The sequence below is a fragment of the Muscardinus avellanarius genome, assembly GCF_963383645.1.
Source record: "Muscardinus avellanarius genome assembly, chromosome: 3".
Classification (NCBI taxonomy): Eukaryota; Metazoa; Chordata; class Mammalia; order Rodentia; family Gliridae; genus Muscardinus; species Muscardinus avellanarius.
Window position 1 is genome coordinate 111,861,582 of NC_137788.1, and position 23,403 is coordinate 111,884,984.

Below are 23,403 nucleotides of genomic sequence, written 5' to 3' on the forward strand. Positions count from 1 at the left end.
TTATACAGTCTTCAGGGAAACCCCAGTCCTTTGGATCACTTTCCGAATGGCTCTCTGAACGTCTCTGTTGCGCAGGCTGTACACCACGGGGTTCAATAGCGGGGTGATGATGGTGTAGGTCACCGTCACCAGCCTGTCTTTGCCGGTTGAGTATCTGGCCGAGGGCCTCAGGTAGACGAAGGAGGCGCAGCCGTAGTGCACGACGACCACGGTGAGGTGGGAGGCGCAGGTGGAGAAGGCCTTCCGCTTGCCTTCCACCGACGGGATGCTCAGGATGGTGCGGAGGATGAAGCCGTAGGAGATGCAGATGAACGTCCAGGGTACCACAAGCACCAAGACCCCACAGCTGAAGATGACCAGTTCATTGATGTGGGTGCCAGAGCAGGCAAGGCGGATGACCGGCGAGATGTCGCAGAAGAAGTGGTTGACCCTGTTGGAGCGACAGAAAGGGAGGCTAAACACCAGGGTGGTCCCGACCAGGGATATGAGGAAGCCACTGCCAACACACGCGGCTGCCAGTCGCCCACAGGTTCCCCAGCTCAGGAGGACGGGGTAGCGGAGAGGCCGGCAGATGGCCACGTAGCGATCGTAGCCCATTACTCCTAGCAGCAGGCAGTTGGTGACCGCAAAGCCCAGGAAGAAGAACATTTGCGTGGCACAACTCACGAAGGACAGGGTCCTGAGAACAGAGAGAAGGTTGAGCAGCATCTTGGGCAGGATGACCAGTGTGTAAAAGACCTCGGAGGTGGACAGGACGCCCAAGAAGAAGTACATGGGTGTGTGCAGACTGCGGTCCATGCAGATCACCGAGATGATGGTGATATTTCCGCTCAAGATGACCAGGTAGAAACAGAGGAAGACCACGAAGAGGACCGGCTGCAGCTCCCCAAGGCTGGAGAAACCCAGCAGCAGGAACTCAGTGACGGAGGAGGAATTCGCCATCAAGAGTTGCTCCAGAGTCCTTCAAAACGGGGAAGTGGAGATTTATCCTCATAAAGTAGCCGTGCCGAGCCGAGCGTGCTGGTGCATGCCTGAGATCCCAGGGCTTGGGAAGCTGAGGCAGGGGAGAATGGCAGGTTCGAGGTCAGCCTCAACAACCCTCAGCAACTTAACAAGACCCTGTTCCAAAATAAAAGAAAATAAGCCGGGTGTGGTGGCGCACGCTTGTAATCCCCACTCTTGGGAGGCGTAGACAGGAGGATCGCTTAGGTTCCAAGCCAGCCGTGCTGCCTTAAGAGACCATGTTTCCAAATAAAAAGTATAAAATAGGTCTGGGAGTGTAGCCTGGAGGTAGAAAGGTTTCCAGGAACCCCAGTACCACCAAAATAATAAATAAATAAATAAATAAATAAATAAATAAATAAATAAAGTACTGGGGATATAGCTCGGAGATAGAATGCCCCTGGGTTTAATTTCTGTTACCAAAAATAAAAAAATAAAAAAGTAGCTGTGCCAATCGTGTTTGAATGAGAACAACAGACATGGAAGAGAAAAAGAAAAGATTGCAACTTAATCAGCAATTATTCTAAATATAGACATCACCCAAATGGATATATTTTTTGCCCGTGATTTTAGCAATGAATCCAGACCAAGTAATCTGCTCAGATAAAGCTATGTCCCCCATCCCCGACCCTCCTTGGAGATTTATTTCATATCCGCTAAATTTTCAAAGTAATCTAATCCCCAGAAAACCTTCATCTTCATTCATTGTTATTTCAAGTGGTCAGACTCTCGTGCTGATTACTGATGCCTCTATCAATAAGAATTAGCACCGACATCTGAGAATTCCCCCGGGATGCACACGCACCCATCTCAACGTGTGTCCCATCTAGGGAGACATTGCTGGCTCTGTGTGCCTATTGCTTGCCCTAAAAGAATGCGGCTCCGGTTCACAACTAATCGTCCGCCCTATTTCTACCCAGTCATCCACTGAAACTAATTTGGTTTTGAATCAGGAAGCTAGTGTCTTAGAACTAGCTTCCTGATTCCTGTTATTCCTGCAGAAGCACACAGCTGGGGCTCTTGGGTGTGCTTCAGCATTGCCTGGCTGCATCTTCTGGCATGTCTCGCCTGGCTTGGAGGGCTCTTTCACAGGACCTGTCTCTGACATGGTGATTATTTATTACTGGTGATATATGTGTATATATATATATATGTATATATATACACACATACATATGTGTATATGTATATATGTGTGTATATATGTATATATATATATGTATGTATATGTATGCATATGTATGTATATATGTATACATATACATATACGTATACGTATATAGTTGCGGGTCTGGGAATGGAACCCAGGGATATTCTACCTGCAAGCTACACTTCCAGCTCTATTTTTTATTCTTTATTTTGAAACAGGGTCTCACTGAGTTGCAGAGGGCCTCACTAAGTAGCTGAGGCTGTCTACAAACTGCGATCCTCCTGTCTCAACCTCCCAAATGCTGGGATTACAAGCGTGTGCCACTATGCCCAGCTTATATATTTTAATCAAAATATTCTTTCCCCCTCCCACCCCCTACCCAAGAGTGTTCCTTTACCTCAATTCTGCATCTTAATTAAAAAGTTTCACTGGTCGTGGTGACGCACGCTTGGGAGGCTGAGACAGGAAAATCATGGTTCGCAGACAGCCTCAGCTACTTAGTGAGGACCTCTGCAACTCAGTGAGACCCTGTTTCAAAATAAAGAATAAAAAATAGGGCTGGGGGTGGAGCTCAGAGGTAGAATGCCCCTGGGTTCCATCCCCAGACCCGCAAAAAAAGGCCCCTAGGATATCTCTCTCTCTCTCTCTCTCTCTCTCTCTCTCTCCCTCCCTCCCTCCCTCCTCTCTCTCTCTCTCTCTCTCTCTCTCTCTCTCTCTCTCTCTCTCTCTCTCTCCCTCTCCCTCTCTCCCTCTCTCCCTCTCTCTCTCTTTTTTCTTGCGGTACTGGGGATGGAACCCAGGGGTATTCTACCATGGAGCAACACTCCCAGCCCTACTTTTTATTTTTTATTTTGAAACAGGGTCTCACTGAGTAGCTGAGTCTGTCTGCGAACCGCAATCCTCCTGTCTTGGTCTCCCAAATGCTGGGATTACAAGCGTGCGCCACCACGCCTGGCTAGAGTTGTCTTTTAATGGGACGAATCCAATCACCTTGAAATGAAATGACTTTTGGTTACCTACAAAATATTCCAGATCCTTTGTAGTCTTCCCAAATCTCCCTCTCCATGCATGGTCACCTGTGTGTATTTCTTCACGCATACTTTAGCTTTGGGAAAATGCTAACAACCATATTTTGTTCACAGTATTTCTAATATCTGAAAGTAACCAGTGCTTTAGGCTTGTTGTTCTCTTTCTCCTTTCAGCTGTATGGCTTTCTTTTGACTTTCGGTTGAAAGTGAGAGAGAGACAGAGAGAGAGAGAAAGAGAGAGAAAGAGAGACAGAGAGAAAGAGAGGGAGAAAGAGAGACAGACACAGAGAGAGACAGACACTGAGACAGAGAGAGAGAAGAGAAAGGGAAAGAGACAGAGAGAGAAAGAGACAGAAAGAGAGACAGAGAGAGGCAGAGAGAGAGAGAGAGAGAGAGAGAGAGAGAGAGAGAGAGAGAGAGAGAGAGAGAGAGAGAGAATTCTCATAGAATCCTTCCTACATCTCCATAGTCTGCTACTTACACTGGCTGGGTCTCCTGAGTAAATCGCTAGGGTCTTATTTGCTTTGATGCTGCTATTGTACATCTGCCTTTGACTCTACAAATTCCAGCTTCCAGATGCCAGACGCAGCATCTCCAGCACATGCCGCAGTGGAAAGTGTGGACAGTGCTTGGAAACTCGCTGAGAAAACATAAATGAACCCAATTTCTCCTTGACATCTTGTCAAACCTCCCAGGGAGAAGGCATTTGACCCCAAGGATTTTCTGAATTTGTTATTTTAATATTCATCTAGCATGCAATGTTAACCTTCTGTTTCAATGCTTTAGAATGAAACATCTTTCCAACATCACTTTATAAACACAGAAGCAAAAGATCCATTAAAAATTGCAAGATAACTGATCTCCAAGTGATCCCCCAATATCTCACTAAGTGTTTTTACTTTAAATGTTCCAATACCTTATTTTCAAGTTTGAAGTCCTTCCCAAAGAACCAAGTGACTATTTGTTCTTTTGCCTGGACAAAGGTTTAACAAAATTTCAAAGTCTGACTAGAACCAGAACCTTAGCTCCTATTTCCACGTATCTTTGCATTTTGAGTTTATTCTAAACATTTTAACAATAAAGTATAAGCCAGGCGTGGTAGTGCCTGTAATCCCAGCACTTGGGCGGCTGAGACAGGAGGATCACACAGGTTCGAAGCCAGCCTCAGCTACTTAGTGAGGCTCTCAGCAACTTAGTGAGACCCTGTTTCCAAATAAAACATAAAAAATAGGTCTGGGAGTGTAGCCTGGAGGTAGAAAAGCCCCTGGGTTCCACCCCCAGTTTCATAAATAAATAAATAATAAAAATAAAATATATACACCAGGAATTGGACTAGTGCAAAGCCTCACTACTATTCTTTCTGAAAGATCATCTCTACCATTTCATTTCCTTGTCTCCTTTCCACTATTAACAGCTAGGGGAAAACAAATAACTAGCTCATGGGGAAATGCAACAATTTTCAAATTTAACTTACAAATAAATTATTTAACATGACTGCTCGTCTCAGTAAAAAAAATCAAAGACCTTAAATAAAGATCAGAGTGTCACGTTCCTTCAGAGTCCTGGTGCTTCATGGCATACAGATAGATTTCTTGATTCTTGGGCACTTTCTACAAATTTCCATGAAAGTTTTTAGATAAAATTTGCCAACATTATCCCTATGATGATACCCTTGAGCTTTGTTGGCTCTTCCAGAAAGTCCTTAGATCAGCATAAAGAAAATCATTACTCCACAGAAAAATGTCACCTGTGCTTTTTGTCCTTGGGCAATTTAGATACTGTCTCAAGGAGTGTCACCAGTGGCTCTTCCTTTGTACATGAGCTGTGACCCGGATGCCTTGGTTGGTAATGAGACTTCCACCTCCACAGAGAGCTAATTACCACCCTGTGCCTAATACTTGTCCATAATTTCCCCAATTAGCCAGTGGCGCCTTGGCAATACAGTGTGAAATTTTGTTGGCCAAAGAGAAGGCCCTTGCTGATATACACGGGGATCAATTTGCTTCCTGTTAGGAATTCTCCGGGCACCCATTACAGAATGGAGTTTCCTGGACACCGTTTGTTAAAACAGACATCAATAGAACTGTTCTTTGGGTATTTTGTTTTGTTTTGTTTTAATACCCAATGTATCTAGGTTTCCATTCTCAAGTTGTATATTAAGAAAGGCTTTAATAAAACCATTTAATATATATATATATATATATATATATATATTTTTTTTTTTTTTTTTTTTTTTGCGGGTCTGGGGATGAAACCCAGAGGCAATTAACCTCCGAGCTACACCCCCTGCTCAATTTTTTATTCTTTATTTTGAAACCGGGTCTCACTGAGTTGCAAAGGGCCTCACTAAGCAGCTGAGGCTGTCTGCAAATTGTGATCCTCCAGTCTCAGCCTCCCAAATCCCGGGATTACAAGCGTGTGCCACCGCGCCTGGCCCACTCTATGTCCGAAAGCTAGAAGAGAAGAAGAGAGACAGGGAAATAGAGAACAGCATATTAGAATAGTAGCAGCAGCATGAATCTTCCAGACACATAGGAAACATTCTTGTTCCTGAAATATAGAGTGAGTTTGGTAAATGTTTGTTCAATAAACAAGGAAAGGCGTTTGGGGCCATAGAGAAAAAATGTGATAACACTCTGGCATAGATTTTAGCAACTCTACCTGTGTTTCATGGTTTTAACAACGAGTCCAGGCATTTGGGCTGGCAATGGGTAAATGGGTGAACCTCGTGGCTATCACTCTGAGGGGCTCACATGAGCTATCAGAGAAGCCCCAGAGATGGGAAGTAGGAAAAATGCCCAAGTTATAAACTCAGGAACCTTTAGTGACAGCTTTGTTCTTTGGCTGTATCAGAGATTCAGAGAGTAGCCAGCTCTTCAAACAAAACTTTGCTGAGACTGTTCATCCTAGGGCTTTATCTCTCTTCTAAGTACACAGAAGATTAAAGATAGCCATGCCTTTATTGTTTCGTGTTTCTTGCCTACAGAGATGATACATGTGCCACTTTTCTTGAATCCCCGTAGGCTGGTTAACTACTCTGACCAATGAATTTTTGCCAGAGTGATTCCGTATTTGTTTATAGACCTTGGTCTCCAGAGTTTGACAGCTTCGACATCTTGTCTCTTAGAACATTTAATCTTTGAACTCAGTCCTATGCCAGGAAAAATTCCAAGGAACTCCAAGGAAAGGGCTACATAGAGAGGCGTTGCAGCCCACAGCCAAGAGCCCAAGCTCATGCTAGCCACAGCTCGTGAGCCAGCCCCGTGAGTGGGCCATCTTGGAAGCAGGTCCTTCAACGAGTCAAGCAGTCCAGTTGACATTGAATGGACCGGACATCAGCCACCCTCACAAGTCTTCCCCAAACTGGAGATTTCTGAGCAAAATAAATAATTGTTGTTCCAAATTACTAAATTCTAGAAGGCCTGGATTGTGCTAAACTTTTCATTAATTCTACTATGGACGATTGGTTCTACTAAAAGATGATTCTGAGTAGAATCGTCTTTTTTTTTGTCAAAGAGATAGTTCTTATTCATTGACTGCATGCTGATTGTTGTGTCAGGGATTACTCAGTACACAGGTAGGATGAGGTGCTGCTTCTCAGGTTGCTAACGGCCTGGTAGAGGTCGTGATGAATGAGCCTGAGCACCCGAATACGTCGGAGTTCAGTAAATAGTGGAAGGAAGGCTTTAATTCCTCTGTGATTTTGCAGAATAAAAGTAAGAAATACATGTCCTTTATGAGACAGGTGAGAAGGAAGGAGAATTTATTTTTCTTTTGTTTTATTTTTGTTTTTTGTGGTACTAGGAATTGAACCCAGGGACATTCTACCTCTGAGCTACGCCTCCAGTCCTATTTTCTATTCTTTATTTTAAAACAAACAGGCTCTCGCGAAGTTTCTGAGGGCCTCACTAAGCAGCCGGGGCTGGCCATGAACCTGCGATCCTCCAGTCTCAGCCTCCCAAGTCCTGGGATTACAAGCGTGCGCCACCACCCCCGGTTACCATAAAGTTTAACTCCAGTTCATGTTACCAGTAGCTCTGCTGCCTTTTAACTGTATCTTGTGTCCTGAATCTTTAAAGCCAAAGGTCAATTATGTACATCCTGCTTTAATAAATAATAAGAACATAATAAATGTTATGACTGCCAAAAAATTTGAGTTAAAAAGGGGGAACAAATGGAATCTTTGGGGAAACTACTTGATTTCTTGAGGCTTTATCAACACATTGACCCCAGAATCAGGACTGATTTATCTTGTACAGGAGGTAACACACACACACACACACACACACACACACACACACACACACACACACGCAGAGCAATCCAGCATCTGAGTTCACCTTAGAAATATGAATGGAGGCGTCTGGGGCAGTTGGCTGGAGACACCTGCTCACACACTGCAAGGCAGCCCTTCGACCAACTCTGGGAGTCAGGGGTGCCCAGCTATTTTCTTTTAGATCAGATATGATAAAATTGGGGGAAGGCCATTCTGGAATCAATTTAAAAAGACTTTTCCCACTAGCCTCCCCTCCCCTGAAGACATGTGAGCCAGAGAGACGGTAAGCTTTCAGAATTAAGAAGCAAACCCATAAGCCGGGCGTGGTGGCGCACGCTTGCAAACCCAGTATTCTGGAGGCTGAGACAGGAGGATCACGGTTCGCGGACAGCCGCAGCTACTTAGTGTGGCACTCCGTAACTTAGTGAGACCCTGTTTCAAAATAGAGAATAACAAAAAAACAGGGCAGGGGGTGTAGCTCGGAGGTCAAATGCCCCTGGGTTTCATTCCCAGACGCACAAAAAATAAATAAGTAAATAAATAATAGGGCTGGGGGTATACCTCGGAGGTAGAATGCCCCTGGGTTCCACCTCCAGTACTGCAAAATAAATACATACATACATGCATGCACACATGCATACATACCTGCATACATAAGGAGCTGGGAAGAAAAAGGGTCATAAAAGGAACTCTAGGTAAAAAAGGAGAAACCATAGATGAGCAAATAAGGCGCCCTAACTGGGGGTGATGGGAGGGGAGAAAAGAGAAATTCCCTAATGTGCATGAAGTCCATTCACAAACACATCAAGTCAATCACTAAGCCAACATGAGAAGGAGGGAGAAGGAATGGAATAGGGCGGGAACTGGGGAAGGGCTAAATGAGCGATATGTGCATGGATGTCTCTACATCCTGTACCCCATTAAGATGTACAGCTACAATGCGCCAATAAAAATTTTAAAAAGAGCTAGGTACACATGTAGTTCAGAGGCAGCATGTTTCTGGGTTCATTTTTCTGAGAGAGGGGGGGGGGCTTTCTGAGATTTTTTTCTAAGAAACTGAAAACCACCAGCCTGCAGAATGGATTTAAAGGGATGGCCAAAAAAAAAAAAAAAAAAAAAAAAAATTATTTTGTGATGTGCATTTTTTTAAAGTCCTGTTATTTCAATGAACCCATTACAGATAGCATATGTATATAACAACGGAAGGCGTCATTTCTTAAGGAATCTAAGATACAGCCGGGTGTGTAGGCACATTCCTGTAATCCTCATACTTGTGAGGCTGAGACAAGAGGATCACAGGTTTGAGGTCAGCCTCAGCAACTTAGTGAGGCCCTTAACAATTTAGCAAGATGTCATTTCAAGATTAAAAAAAATACATAAAATAGGGCTGGGACCCAGTACTTGGGAGGCTGAGACAGGAGGATCCGGGTCCGCAGCCAGCCTCAGTTACTTAGTGAAGCCCTCTGCAACTTAGTGAAAGCCCGTTTCAAAATAAAAAGAATAAAAAATATTGGCCTGGAGGTATAGCTCGGGGGTAGAATGTCCCTGGGTAAAATCCTCAGAACAGAAAACAAAAATAGGGATGGGTTATAGCTCAGAGAATGGATGCCCCTCAGTGCTAATAACCGAGTAAATCACATAATATGATAGTATTTTATTGGTACTGTTTTAGAGATCCTTTCTTGCCCAACACTTTTCTGATAGCAAACTGGACCTCCTTGTTTCTGAGGCTGTACACCATGGGGTTTAGCAAAGGAGTGAAAATGGTGTACGTCACCGTCACCAGCCTGTCCTTGCTGGACACGTAGCTGGTGGACGGTCTCAGGTAGATGAAGGAGGCGCAGCCATAGTGTATGACCACGACGGTCAGGTGGGAGGCGCAGGTGGAGAAGGCCTTCCGCTTGCCCTCGGCCGAGGGGATCTTCAGGATGGTCCTCAGGATGCAGAGGTAAGAGATGCAGATGAAGAAGAAGGGAAGGACAAGAACGAGGACCCCGCAGATGAAGATCACAAACTCGTGGACGTCTGTGTCGGCACAAGCCAGACGGAGGACCGGAGAGATGTCGCAGAAGTAATGGTTGACCCGGTTGGCGCTGCAGAAAGGGAGGCTGAAAACTAAATTCACCACTGTGAGCGAGGCCAGGAAGCCTCCAGCCCCGCAGCCAGCTGCCAGACTCGCACACACCTGTCGGCTCATAAGGACGGGGTAGCGCAGAGGGTGACAGATGGCCGCGTAGCGATCGTAACCCATCACCCCCAAGAGCAGGCAGTTGGTGATGGCAAAGCCCAGGAAGAAGAACATCTGCAGGGCACAGCACGAGAAGGAGATGGTTCTGCCCACAGACAGGAGGTTGAGGAGCATCTTGGGCAGAATGACGAAGGTGTAGAAGGTCTCAGACGTGGAGAGAACCCCCAGGAAGAAGTACATGGGCGTGTGCAGGCTTCGCTCCAGGCGGATGACGCTGACGATTGTGGCATTGCCGCCGAGAATCACCAGGTACAAAAGGAAGAAGACCGCAAAGAGAGCCAGCTGGGTTCCACCGAGGCTCGAAAATCCCAGCAGCAAGAACTCAGTGATGCTGGTGAGGTTTTCTGTGAGCATCTGGAGAGGAGAGGCAAAATCATTAAAGACATTCGGGTAGCCAAGAGAAGAAGCAGGGGCCTGTGTTCCTTTCTGGAAGGGCTGGGGAGGAGGAAACATGCCTTTTGTTTATCTTGACCAGTTTTTAGAACACCATCACACCCATTGGTTCCTGGTGCCTTCCTTCCAGCTTCAATGAACAAAGCCACATCTCTTATGCTAATTCCTTCCCTCTTAAGCTCCCTTTGATTACTTTGGGCCCACCGGAATAATGCAGGACAGCCTCTCTATTTGAAGGTTAGTTTATTTCATCTGAAAACTGAATCCTCCCTCCCCCGCCGCAGCCATTTTTATTTTTTTAATTACTTTAATTTTTTGTGGTACTGGGGATGGAACCCAGGGGCATCCTATCTCTGAGCTACACCCTCAGCCCTGCTTTTTATTTTTTTAATTTTGAAACAGGGTCTCATGAAGTTGCAGAGGGCCTTTGCGTCTCTTGATCAGTGTGGCTGAGGTCAATTACAAAGGGCTTGACTACATGAGGAGTAGCCATGCTCCTGAGTTAAAGACTCAGTAAAGTAGAGGCGATTTCTTCCAAATTGAGCTATGGATTCAATGTCATTCTCTGGACATCGTAGCAGGCTTCCCTTATAAAGATGACTACAAAATTTATAGTAGGAAAAAACCATAATAGACCAATTGATTGTCAGAGAGAAACACAAAGACGAAAAATGTATACTTTCTGACTTTGGAACCTCCTCTACAGAGGAGTAATTAAGACGGCACAGTAATGGCGTACAGCTGTATATATGGGTCACTAAGCAGAGCCAGAAGCCCAGAAATTAAATACACAAAAATGGACCATCGTGAGAATAAAGAGGCATACCATGGATGAGAAACTTTATTTGCAAACCACATTTTTTTAAATACTGAGAATTAAACACGGGGCCATTCTACCTCTGACCTATACTCCTGGCCATTTATTTATTTATTTATTTATTTATTTATTTATTTATTTATTTATTTATTTGAAACAGGATCTTGCTAAGTTGCTGAGGCTGTCCTCAAATCTGCCATCCACCTGTCTCAGCCTCCCACGTACTGGGATAACAGGCATGTACCACCACATCTGGAGCAAAACACATACCTAAGAAGGGACTAAATGCATAAATAACTTTTACTATTGGGTAATAAGAGTGAAACTCAGTTTGGGGGGGAAAAAAAGGCAAAAGATTTGTACAGACAGTTCATCAAGTTCTATCAGCAGGAAGGTGGGGCGTGTGTGTTCTTGACAAAGCAGCTCATTTAAACAGCCAGGAAAAGCAAGAGGAAGAGAATCAAAGCAAGCAAAGCCTCCCTACTGCTGCAAATAGTAGACGAGAGTCAGCGATTGTCACAGAAGGCAGATCAACCAAGCAGTGAGTCCACACACACACACACAACCAATAGTCAAGGGTGCTCTGAAAGCAACTTAACTCTGTGCACTATATGGTGGGCCCGTAGCAAAATATTTCAGGAAGTCTAAAAATTAGAGAAAGAAAGACACAGAAAAACTAAAGCAACAAAAGCCGCAATCCTTTCCTAAAACTGAATTGCTTCCCTACAGCAAAGGAAACCATCAAGGACCTCAACAGGGAGCTAACAGAATGAGAGAAAAGTTTTGCCAACTATTTCTCTGATAGAGGACTAATATCTAGAATCTACAGAGAACTCAAGAAGCTCACAGCTAAGAAAACAAATAACACAATTTTTAAAAATGGAGAACCGGGCGTGGGGGCTCACACTTGTGATCCCAGCATTGGGGAGGCTGAGACGGGAGAATCGCGGTTTGCGGACAGCCTCAGCTACTTAGTGAGGCCCTCTGCAACTCGGTGAGACCCTGTTTCAAAATAAAGAATGAAAAATAGGGTTGGGGGTGGAGCTTGGAGGTAGAATGCCTCTGGGTTCCATCCCCAGTACCGCAAATAAATAAATAAATAAATAAATAAATAAATAAATAAATAGTATGCACTCTTTTCGAAAGGCAAGAAATATGAATGAATATTGACCATTAAGTCACAGCAGAAACATCAACCAGGGTAAGAAAATGGGACGAATGCAAGCACTATTTCCTAATCTCAACACAATACATCACTCATGGATAACGAAATAAAGAGGAGCTGGGGCTGGAACGGAGAGACCCTCGGTTTAATTCCAAGTACAGCAATAAATAAAAGAAAATTAATAAAACAAAAGGTGTCCACTAGAGGACTGTAAATACTTGCTGAGTGAAAGGAAAAATAAACAGTAAGATGAACACGTCCTAGAAAATTACATCAAATATACTTTAGACACTAGAATACATGCCAAGTTGAAAGCTGTCAGATGAGAGTTTATATCTTAGTTTTATTCTGTATAGAAAAAAATATTATAAGAATTTTTAAAACAAAGACCATGTCGGTGCCATCTTAACTTTTTCTGACATACTGTAGTAACTCAACTTTAGTAAAAATGAAAGTTATCTTAAATTTAAGCTCACATAATGTCACACATTATTTTATATGTCAATAAAATATAAACCATTCAAAGGATTTGGAAAACGTATAACTGGATCAGAAACCTGTCAAGATAAACAAAATGAAACATTATCCGAGTAGTAAGTAGGAAACATTTTGTCTGCATAAAGTAAAACATTTATTTACAACAAAAACAATCAGAAATATTCAGAAGCAAATAAGAGGAAAATTACCAAAGATATTGCTAGGATTTACTATTAATAACAAATGTATTACAGACTGATGGGGAAAATAAAATCCAATTTAAAACAAAAGTTGTATATCAGCATATAGTTTATGAAGTAGAAATAAAATGTGTTACACACATAAAACTTTATTTCACTCCATTTAAAAATAAACCAAGCCCGGCATGGTGGCGCACGCTTGTAATCCCCGCGCTTGGGAGGCGGAGACAGGAGGATCGCGCTGGTTTAAAGCCAGCCACGCTGGCTTAAGAGACTCTATTTTGAAATAAAAATATAAAATAGGTCTGGGAGTGTAGCCCAGAAGTAGAAGCATTTCCAGGAACCCCAGTACCACCAAAATAAATAAATAAATAAATAAATAAATAAATAAATAAATAAATAAATAAAATTAAACCAAAAGACTGTATACGCGTCATATTGGCAGTGATTAAATGGTTAGCAATGTCCGAGCTTGGTGGCTCACTCCTGCAATCCCAGTACTTGGGAGGCTGAGATAGGAGGATCCTCAGCTACTCAGTGAGACCCTGTTTCGAAATAAAGAATAAAAACTAGGGCTGGGGCATAGCTCGGAGGTAGAGTGCCTCTGGGTTCCACCCCCAAAACCACAAATAAAGAAATAAATAGCAACAAAAAATTAACTAATAAGATTATGTAAGTTTATGCAAAGAAATTTAGTAAGCTGGGCACAGTGGTGCACACCTATAATCCCAGCTACTTGGGAGACTGAGGCAGGAGGATCGCATGTTTGAGGCTAGCCTTGGCAAGTAAGTGAGATTCTTTCTCAGAATATAAGGGATAGCTCAGTGGTAGGGCATCCCTGGGTCCAATCCCCAGTAACACACACACACACACACACACACACACACACACACACACACCAAAATGTATTGAGCTCCTTGAATATATTCGTTCAATATATTTCCATAATTCTGTTTCTTTTAAACCACTCAACTAAAGCAAACTTACACAAAACTTTGGCAAAATGATGCGTTTGTGGTAAAGAAAATCTGTAAGTCCTATACAAGATTAATAGCACTGGGTTTGAGGAGGACAGGGATTATTTGTCGTGGACGAGAGCCCCAGAAATGGGAAGCAGGTAAGGGGTCCCGGTCCTTCCACTGGGCCACTGGGTGACCTGGGACAATTTGATTAAACTCTCTGTTACAGTTTTTTTCACCTAGAAAATGGACCGTCCTGAATAGTAAATGTTTTACCACAGACAAAGTATTGAGAACAGAGCCTGCTGGGTAGGGACCACTGTCTGTGACGTTTTCTTTATTATCATTTTTTCTCTCTGGTCTCTTTCCTGTCTAGACAAACTCTCCATTTTAAGACGGTGGTGTTTAAGCTCTATGGTTATACCATCGTGGGAGCATGGGATCAACTTAGCAATCAACACAGCTGTTATAAAATCTAAATAGCAGAGGAGGAAAGCAGAGAAAATGAGGAAAGTGCGTACAGTCTCAGGAGCCCTTATTTAAAGCGAATCTGTTAGTATGATATTCTTGAGTTCCATCCATTTTCCTGCAAAAGATGAGAATTTTTTGCAGGTGGGTCTGGGCATGGAACCCAGGGGCATTCAACTTCCGAGCTACACCCCAGCCCTATTTTTTATTCTTTATTTTGAAACCGGGTCTCACTGAGTTCCAGAGGGCCTCACTAAGTAGCTGAGGCTGTCTGAGAACCGCGATCCTCTGGTCTCAGCCTCCCGAATGCTGGGTTTACAAGCATGCGCCACCACGCCTGGATAAAAGATAAGATTTTGTTCTTCTTTACGGCTGAGTAGAATTCCACTGTGTGTTGATGCCAAAGTTGCGTGATCCGTTAATCTGTTAACGGATACCTAAATGGGTTCCATAATTTGGCTATTGTCAAATTGTTCTGCGATGAACACGGACGTGCAGGTGTTGTAATATTCTGGCTTCATTTAGAGACTATCATAGTAAGCGAGTACAGCCCGTCTCACACAGTGAGTAGAGCTATGTTTTCTCTTATATGTGGAAACGAGAGAGAGAGATTCAGAAACCAGGGCAACAGCAGGTGGATTGGCCAGGGCTGCAGGGGAGTGGGGGAGGGGCAGGGATGGGAGAGGGAGTCTTAAAGAGTGTAACAGAGGGTACGAGGCTACAAAGAAACGATGCTATGTAGGATTTTGAACTGGATGGGCTGAGGACACAGAGCTGACACAGAAGACACAGAGCAGCCAATTCCAATCTCAAAGACAGACACCGGAAGGCAGAGGGAGGGGAGAGGGACCCAGCGGGGAGGCCCCAGGACTGTGCGTGTGCATCTGTGTGACTCTCTTTTTACCAATACGATATCAAATTTACAATGCACCACATAAAAATAAATAATTTTTTATGGCGCTGGGGATGGAACCTAGGGACCTCCTACCGCCGGGCTACACTCCTAGACCTATTTTATATTTTATTTGGAAACAGGGTAAGTCGCTGAGAGCCTCACTGAGTAGCTGAGGCTGACTTTGAACCTGCGCGATCCTCCCGTCTCAGCCTCCCAAGCGCTGGGATTACAAGCGTGTGCCACCACGCCCGGCTAAATAAATAAATTTCTAAAAAAATGAAGCAGACCTTTTGTTTGTCTCTGCACCTGGGCACTCGCATGCCGGATGGCAAGTAACACTCAGTACTTCATGTTTCCAGCTGAGCTACAGATTGAGGGTTTGGGGCTGAGTGGCCGAGGGCCGGCGGCAGCATCCCATCAGAGGATGAACTCTCTTTACCTCTTTGGGCTCCCAGGGCTTCACGTACGGTGTTTTTCTCATGGGTGATTCTTCTCGAGAGGCAGAAGGATAGACCCTGAAGAGAACCTTGTGTTTCTGAAAAGAAAGGCAAGTGTCCGGTGACGCTTGATTCTCAGTGCTTTTTGCCTTTCTCTTTGGGTCTCAGAGTCAAAGCGAGAAATCAGAGCAGACCGACCCGTGCACAGCAGAAAAGTCACGGAGGTTTTTAATCTCCACTCGTTTAATCTCCACTTGTGGGAAGGCAATCGGAGTGGAGTTTTTTCCTCTTATTTGGGCAGCAGGGAGGCAGCAGGGAGGCCTGGCCCCTGGACCTGGCACAGCTTGTGAAGGCGGGAGGAGATGGGGAAAAAATGGCCAAGTGTGTGTTGAAGCCCACTGTGACCCACTAGCGAATATATTATTAAACCCACTCGATAATATCATGCTAAGTAAGATTAGCCAGTCGCAGAGGGCAAAGGGTCATATGTTTGCATCCCGTTTAAAGAACAGGCAGAGTCTGAGAAACAAAAGGATTTCACATTAATAAGGGGAGACACTAGAGGAATACTGGCAGGGGATTTAAGGAGGGAGGTTGGGGGAGGTCATGAAGAAAACAGCTCAGATAATCCTATAGTCCTATGTGAAGTTATCAATACAATCAATGTCTAGGGCACATTGTAATATACCTAGTACTTTCTCACCAAGTACCTTCCAACCAAATACCTTCCAACCAAGTACCTTCCAACCAAGTACCTTCTAATCCAACTCCTGCAATGGCTAGAAAAAAGTATCTCCAAGGGACAAGGATGAAAGATAAAAGATTCAGGTTCTGCCGGGTGTGGTGGCGCACGCTTGTAATCCCTGCGCTTGGGAGGCTGAGACAGCAGGACCGCACGGGTTCGAAGCCAGCCTCAGCTACTTAGTGAGGCTCTCGGCAACTTAGTGAGACCCTGTTTCCAAATAACATATAAAATAGGTCTGAGAGTGTAGCCCAGAGGTAGAAAGCCCCTGGGTCCTACCCCCAGTACCACACACACACAAAAAAAAAAATCATGTTCTGAAGAAATCACTAGATATGGGGTAAAGAGGTATAAATTCACATTTCTGTTTTGGCATTTTTAAGCAAACAACTTAATCCCTCTGAATCTTAGTTTTCATTCCTAAAATTGGGATGGTATAAGGATTAATGAGCAGAATAAGTAAAACGCAGCAACAAAATAAAACAAAAAAACAGCCAGAATTATACCATCCGAAGCCCTAATTAAGCCAGGTGTGGTGGTGGAGGTGTAAACTTGTAATCCCAGCATTTGGGAGGATGAGATGGGAGAATCATGGTTTGAGGACGGCCTCAGCCACTACTTAGCGAGGCCCTTTGCAACGCAGTGAGACCCTGTTTCAAAAAATAAAGAATAAAAAATAGGGCTGGGGGTGTAGCTCAGAGGTAGAATGCCCCTGGCTTCCATCCCCAGTATATTAAAAAAAAAAAGCCCTAATTGAATGCTGCCTGCCTGCCTGCCTGCCTGCCTTCCTCTTTCCCTCCCTTTCTTCCTTCCCTACCTCTTTTCTTCGAAAACTGACGCTAGGGAGGGGACTCTGACCATTCCGCAGCATCTCCAGCGTCCATGGGTCTCACCTCCAGACCTCAAGGTGGACACTCTCAGCCGCCCCACCCAGCCGTCCTTCCTCCCATCACCCCAAAATCCTTCTCTGTCGTGCATTTTCAGACCTGAGTTTTAAGATCCCGACAATTGCAGAATTGACTCTAGGTTGAAAGGGAAAACTAGCTATCATCTTTGAGAGGCTGTAAAGGCATCCTTAAGATTTTTAGGCCATCTGTTTTTCTTTCAAGCCATATTAAGAAGGCTGACTCAAAAATGAGCTGGTTCTGCAGGGTGTGGCGGCACATACCTGTAACCCAGTACTTGGTAGGCTGAGACAGGAGGAGTGCAGGTTTGAGGCCAGCCTCAGAAACTTAGCATGACTCTCAGGACCCTGGAGAGACCCTGTTTCAAAATAAAATCTAAACAGTGCAGCTCAAAAGTAGAAAGCCCCTGATTCAGTTCCCAGTACCAAAAAAAAAAAAAATTACATTCCCCAAAACATAAATCCTGGGGTACAGAAGAAAGCAGTTGTCCTGTCTTCTAACCATGGTCCAGGGTACTTAGGGAGCTATCTAAGCAATTTGTCACAACCAGCACATTCTTAGCTTATAAACCATCTTCCTCCTGTTCTCTTAATTTTTTTCAAAGCAGTGAAAAAAGGCTTCTTACTGCTTCGCCCGGGGTAGAGTGGCCCTGGACCTCTGTGCGAGCCCTCACTGTGATAATTCAGCACCTGTTTGAATGCTCTTCACTTTGCCCTGCAGCACCCTAGGGAGCCATTACTGTCTTGGTTCTCAATTAGCAAGCACCTGAGATCCCAGGGAAAACGGACCTGAGTCTCCTTTGCCAGATAGTAAATCACGGCATAGACTCAGGCGGCCCGTTGAATTTCCACTGTAGACGCCCAGTGTAGACCCGCTGTGGGTGCCTGGGCCCCGAGGGAGCCCTGAACACCGCCAGTCGTCCCCAGGGTCTTTTGCTAAGGTTCCTGCTCCTTCCTCTTGGCTGAAGGCAGTAGTCGTTGATTTTGAAGAACACAGAGCACTGGGCTTGCAGGTGCCTTGAGATTCACAGCAAAGGCAGCACAGAGCTCGCCCGAGAGCAGCACCGCGCGCCGGGCATCCGCAGGGCACGGCCGGAGGTAGCGCTGATGTATTTCTTCTCCCAAAACATTTCCTCAGTTCCTGGGTTCGGCCATGGATCGTGTTCTCTTGGGGCATTGCCAACTCAAGTCATTTAACCAATGATGGAGCAGACAGAGAAAGCCCAGCTCACAGGATCCAGGATGGAGGTCATGAGAGACAGACAGACAGACATTTTAAGCTAGGCGTGGTGGTGCATGACTCTAATCCCAGTACTTGGGAGGCAGAGACAGGAGGATATTGAGGCCAGCCTCAGCAACTTGCAAAACCTTCAGCAATGTAGTGAGACTTTTAAAAATAAAAAAGTAGCTGGGCGTGGTGGCGCACGCTTGTGATCCTGGCACTTGGGAGGCAGAGACAGGAGGATCGCGCAGGTTCAAAGCCAGCCGTGCTGGCTTAAGAGACGCTGTTTCCAAATAAAAATATAAAAAATAGGTCTAGGAGTGTAGCCCGGAGGTAGAAGGGCTTCCAGAAACCCCAGTACCACCAAAATAAGTAAATAAATAAATACATACATACATACATACATACATACATACATACATAAAATTTTTAAAGTAGAAAGGGCTGGGGATGTAGCTCAAAGGTAGAACACTCCTGGGTTCAATTCCCAGTACTGCAAAAAATATATTTTAATAACAATGCTTTTTATACTTGAAAATTGTGGATAGATTTCGGGTGTTTTCATCATACACACACACACACACACACACACACACACACACACAAAGTAGGCGAGGCAAGACATAAGCTGATTACACTGATTAGACTATTACATAAAGTATACTTAGACCAAAGTATCATGTTACGCACCACAAGTATATGTGAGTTTTATTTGTCAATTAAAAAATGCAAAGAGGTGTTGATGGCCCTTTTTGTTTACCTCTAACTCATCCAAATCTTTCTTATTTTAGGGCTTATCTATATATTGCTCCGGTTAAGGAATATCCTCAAACGATCTTCTCTGCCTGGTGACTCTGCTCGCCCTCAGGTTGTGGGCGAGGTGCCAGCCCCTCGGGCTGACCACCCATACCACTCAGCCCACTTTAGATTTCTCTTACTCTTTCCTCTTCTGGCTCCTGCAAATACTCTTTCTTCATAAGCTATACTTGAACCGGGGGTAAAGTCTTATGTCTCAGCGCTTGTCTGCTTGATGGACTCTCTTGAACCAGACCGCAAGGTTGACGAGGGCAGAAACCCCCCACAAAAATCAAGTTCCAGCAGCTATGAGAGTATCCAGAGCATAGTAAAGATATCATGGAAAAGGGTTAAGATGGTCAGAAGTATAATAAAAATAGATCCCCTGTGTTATGAGAACCCGAGGAAGGCAGCGGGAAGGTTTAAAGAAAGGTGGGGCGTGAGATTGTCTTGAAGTGTGAGATTGTGTGTATATAAAGTCAACAGAAGAAGAGGCACTATATCAAAGAGAAGCTGCAGCCCAGGAGAAGACAATGGCACTTTGGGGACCAGCAAAGAATTGGTCAGCTTCAGAGTCCACAGCTAGGCACGTACAGGAAACGGGTAATGACAGCTTTAGGACGGGGACTGCTGGGAGCCAGGCGTGGGGGCACAATCTGCGATCCCAGTACTCAGGAGGCTGAGACAGGAGGATCTCAGGTTCGAAGCCAGCCCCAGAAACTTAGTGAGAGTCTCAGCAACTCAGTGAGACCCTGTTTCCAAAAAAAAAAAATAATAAAATAGGGCTGGAGGTATAGCTCGGAGGTTAGAATACCTATAGGTTCAACCCCTAGTACAAAAAGAAAAAAGAAAGTAGAAAGGAAAGAGAAGAAAGAAAGAAAGAAAGAAAGAAAGAAAGAAAGAAAGAAAGAAAGAGGAAGGAAGGAAGGAAGGAAGGAAGGGAAAGGAAGGAGGAAGGGAGGGAAGGAAGGAAGAAAAAGAAGAAAGAAAGAAAGAAAGAAAGAAAGAAAGAAAGAAAGAAAGAGAGAAAGGAAGAAAGGGAGAGAGAAAGAAAAGAAAGAAGAAAGAAAGAAAAAGAAAGAAGGAAAGGAAGGAAGGAAGGAAGGAAGGAAGGAAGGAAGGAAGGAAGGAAGGAGGGAGGGAGGGAGGGGAGGGAGGGGAGGGAGGAAGGAAGGAAGGAAAGAAGGAAGGAAGGAAAGAAGGAAGGAGGGAGGGAGGGAGGGGAGGAAGGAAAGAAGGAGGGAGGGAAGGAAGGAAGGAAGGAAGGAAGGAAGGAAGGAAGGAAGGAGGCAACTGCTGGAGAGGTAGGCAGACTATGTGATAAATCTGTACTGATGAAGGCTGCTGGGCCAAGGGCGCCCATGCAGGGTTTTTCATGAACTATTCTGGCCACTATCCTGGGACTGCTTCTTTTTCTGTCAATATCAATTCAACCCCTTTCCTTGAAATTACACGAGCTACTTTAGCAATTATTTATGCAATGTCAGTAGCTCATTGGACGAAAATAAATAAGTATGATATTCAGGAAATACAGTGGGAGCGAAGACAGGACAGCACAGGAAGAAAATGCACATGCATAGGAAGGGGACTCTGCAAAGACTTCTCAGAGCGCGGCGCGGCAACCCCAGGCAGAGGTCAAGACCGGTCAGCATGTAGTTTACGGCAGTGAACTGAGCCCCAGAAAGAGCCACTGCAGTTTGGTGCCGTGGCTGCTTCTTGTCTGTAGGAAGGAAGAAGAGAGGGGGCAGATTTCTGCTCTGTTGCTGGAACTGTACAGGTGGAAGAAGAATCCTTGGGATCCTCCATTGCTCTCTCCAGATCCTCTATTTTTATTTATTTATTTATTTTCGTGCAGTATTGGATATGGAACCCAGGGACATTCTATCTCTGAGGTCCACCCCCCAGCCCTATTTTGTTTTTTATTCTTTATTTTGAAACAGGGCCTCACTGAGTTGCAGAGGGCCTCACTGAGTAGCTGAGGCTGTCTGCAAAATGCGATCCTTCTGTCTCAGCCTCCTGAATGCTGGGATTACACACGTGCGCCACCACGCCCAGCTTCCGTTAGTCTTTGACGGCCACTATTTTACTGCGGGGGAATATAATTAAACTTGTTCTAGACCTGAGTGGTTCTTTTCTATACATCACCCAGCTTATTAGAAGCCCACTATTAGGAGAGAGCCAGAATGCCTCATCTTCCTTCTTCTTGTCCAGAAAGGTCTGTAGGTTACAGGGCATTTGGAAATTAAATGACAGCCGGGCATGGTGGCGAGGCTTGTAATCCCAGCATCCGTGAGGTGGAGACCAGAGGATTACGGTTCACGGACAGTCTCAGCTAATTAGCGAGGCCCTTCGTAACTCAGTGGGACCCTGTTTTAAAAATAAAAAGACTAGCCGGGCGTGGTGGCGCACACTTGTAATCCCCGATCTTGGGAGGCAGAGACAGGAGGATCGCGCAGGTTTGAAGCCAGCGCGCCCCCTGGCTTAGGAGACCCTGTTTCCAAATAAAAATGTAAAAATAGGTCTGGGTATGTAGCCCGGAGGTAGAAGGGCTTCCAGGAACCCCAGTACCACCAAAAAAATAAAAAATAAAAAAATAAAAAGACTAAAAATAGGACTGGGGTATAGCTGGGAGACAGAATGCCCCTGGGTTCCACCCCCCCCCAGTACTGCAAAGTAAATAAACATAATTAAATGAGAAACTATGCAAGAGTTCACAGTTTCCCTGGCACATGGCAGCCGTGACTAGTTGAAGTTTGTTTTCCATTTCACAGGACACCGAGTCTGGCCCATTGTTCTTCGAAAGGCGGATTTGAACTCCTTGTTCCTCAGGCTGTAGATCATGGGGTTGAACAGCGGGGTGAGGATGGTATAGGAGACAGATATGAGGGTGTCTTGGCTGGAGGAGTAGTTGGACTTGGGTCGCAGGTAGATGAAGGAGGCGCAGCCGTAGTGCACCGTCACCACGATGAGATGGGAGGCGCAGGTGGAGAAAGCCTTGTATCTTCCAACGGAGGAAGAGATCTTCAGGATGGCGGAGATGATGCGGACGTAGGAGACCAGGATAAGGAGCAACGGGATGACCAGGACGAACACTCCCAGCATGAAGATGACCAGCTGGCTCAGGCGCGAGTGCTGGGAGGCCAGCTTGAGGACAGGGGAGATGTCGCAGAAGAAGTGGTGCAGTTGATTGGAAGAGCGGAAGGGCAGCTGGAAGACCAGAGAGGTGGTAACCACGGAAACAGTCAAGCCACAGACGCAGGCAGCGGCCACCAGCCCTGCGCACGCCCCGGGGCCCATGAGCACCGTGTAGCGCAGCGGGTCGCAGATGGCCACGTAGCGGTCATAGCCCATGGCGGCCAGCAGGAAGGAGTGAGAGCAGCCCAGGAAGAGGAAGGTGAACATCTGGATGGCGCAGCCCAGGAAGGAGATGGTCTTCCTCTGGGCCAGCAGGTCCACCAGCATCTTGGGCACGATGACGAAGGTGTAGCAGGTCTCGGAGCAGGACAGCACAGACAGGAAGAAGTACATGGGCGTGTGCAGGGCTCTGTCCAGCGCGATGGTGGACAGGATGATGGCGTTGGTGAACAGCGTGAACAGGTAGAGGAGCAGGAAGACGAGGAAGAGCAGGTGCTGCAGCCCGGCCAGAGAGGAGAAGCCCAGGAGGATGAACTCCCTCACCACGGTCTCATTGGCCCACGCCATGGGGCGGGGAGAGAGGTGGAGGCCAGGACCCAGGGTAGAAAGCAGAAACGGACAAAGACCACAGCACAATCTGCAGGCGGCAGGCGCTTCCAGATGTTTGGCAGAGTTCCTTCATTCCCCAAAGCATCTGCTAAAAGAAGAACTGGTGCTAAGCATGAGCGAGAACAACTGGGTCCAGTTGGGAGGCCGTCTCTAAAGTGAAAAGGACAGGCTGTCTCCAGCCAAGGGTGAGGATGCTCTGATAAAAATGTCCTCTTTCTCCTCCATTGGGTTTTCCTGCTCAACAATAAGCCCCAGCAAGTGAGCTCTTCCCAAAGGAAGCATGCTGTTAACTCAGCTACAGATACTATTCAGACACAAGCCTCAGGTTAACCAACCACAGAATCAGACAGGAGAGGAAGAATCCCACGATATCTTAATACAAGCACCAAGGGCTTTGTGCTTATGGTATTTACAATGCACTGCCAGGAGTGGTGGTGCACGCTTGTAATCCCAGCATTCGGGATGCTGAGACAGGAGGATC

General features: G+C 45.4%; 1 protein-coding gene across 1 annotated transcript; it reads right to left on the minus strand.

Moving 5' to 3' along the window:
- LOC308260244 (uncharacterized protein) lies at window positions 1-22,880 on the minus strand (the record flags this gene model as incomplete). Its single annotated transcript, XM_080691553.1, has 8 exons — window positions 1-961; window positions 6,747-6,875; window positions 9,121-10,058; window positions 15,518-15,613; window positions 17,116-17,243; window positions 17,951-18,123; window positions 20,840-20,898; window positions 21,948-22,880. 8 exons carry the CDS (start codon window positions 22,878-22,880, stop codon window positions 1-3), a joined length of 3,417 nt encoding a protein of 1,138 aa, XP_080547679.1.
- Between the last annotated feature and the right edge of the window lie 523 nt (window positions 22,881-23,403).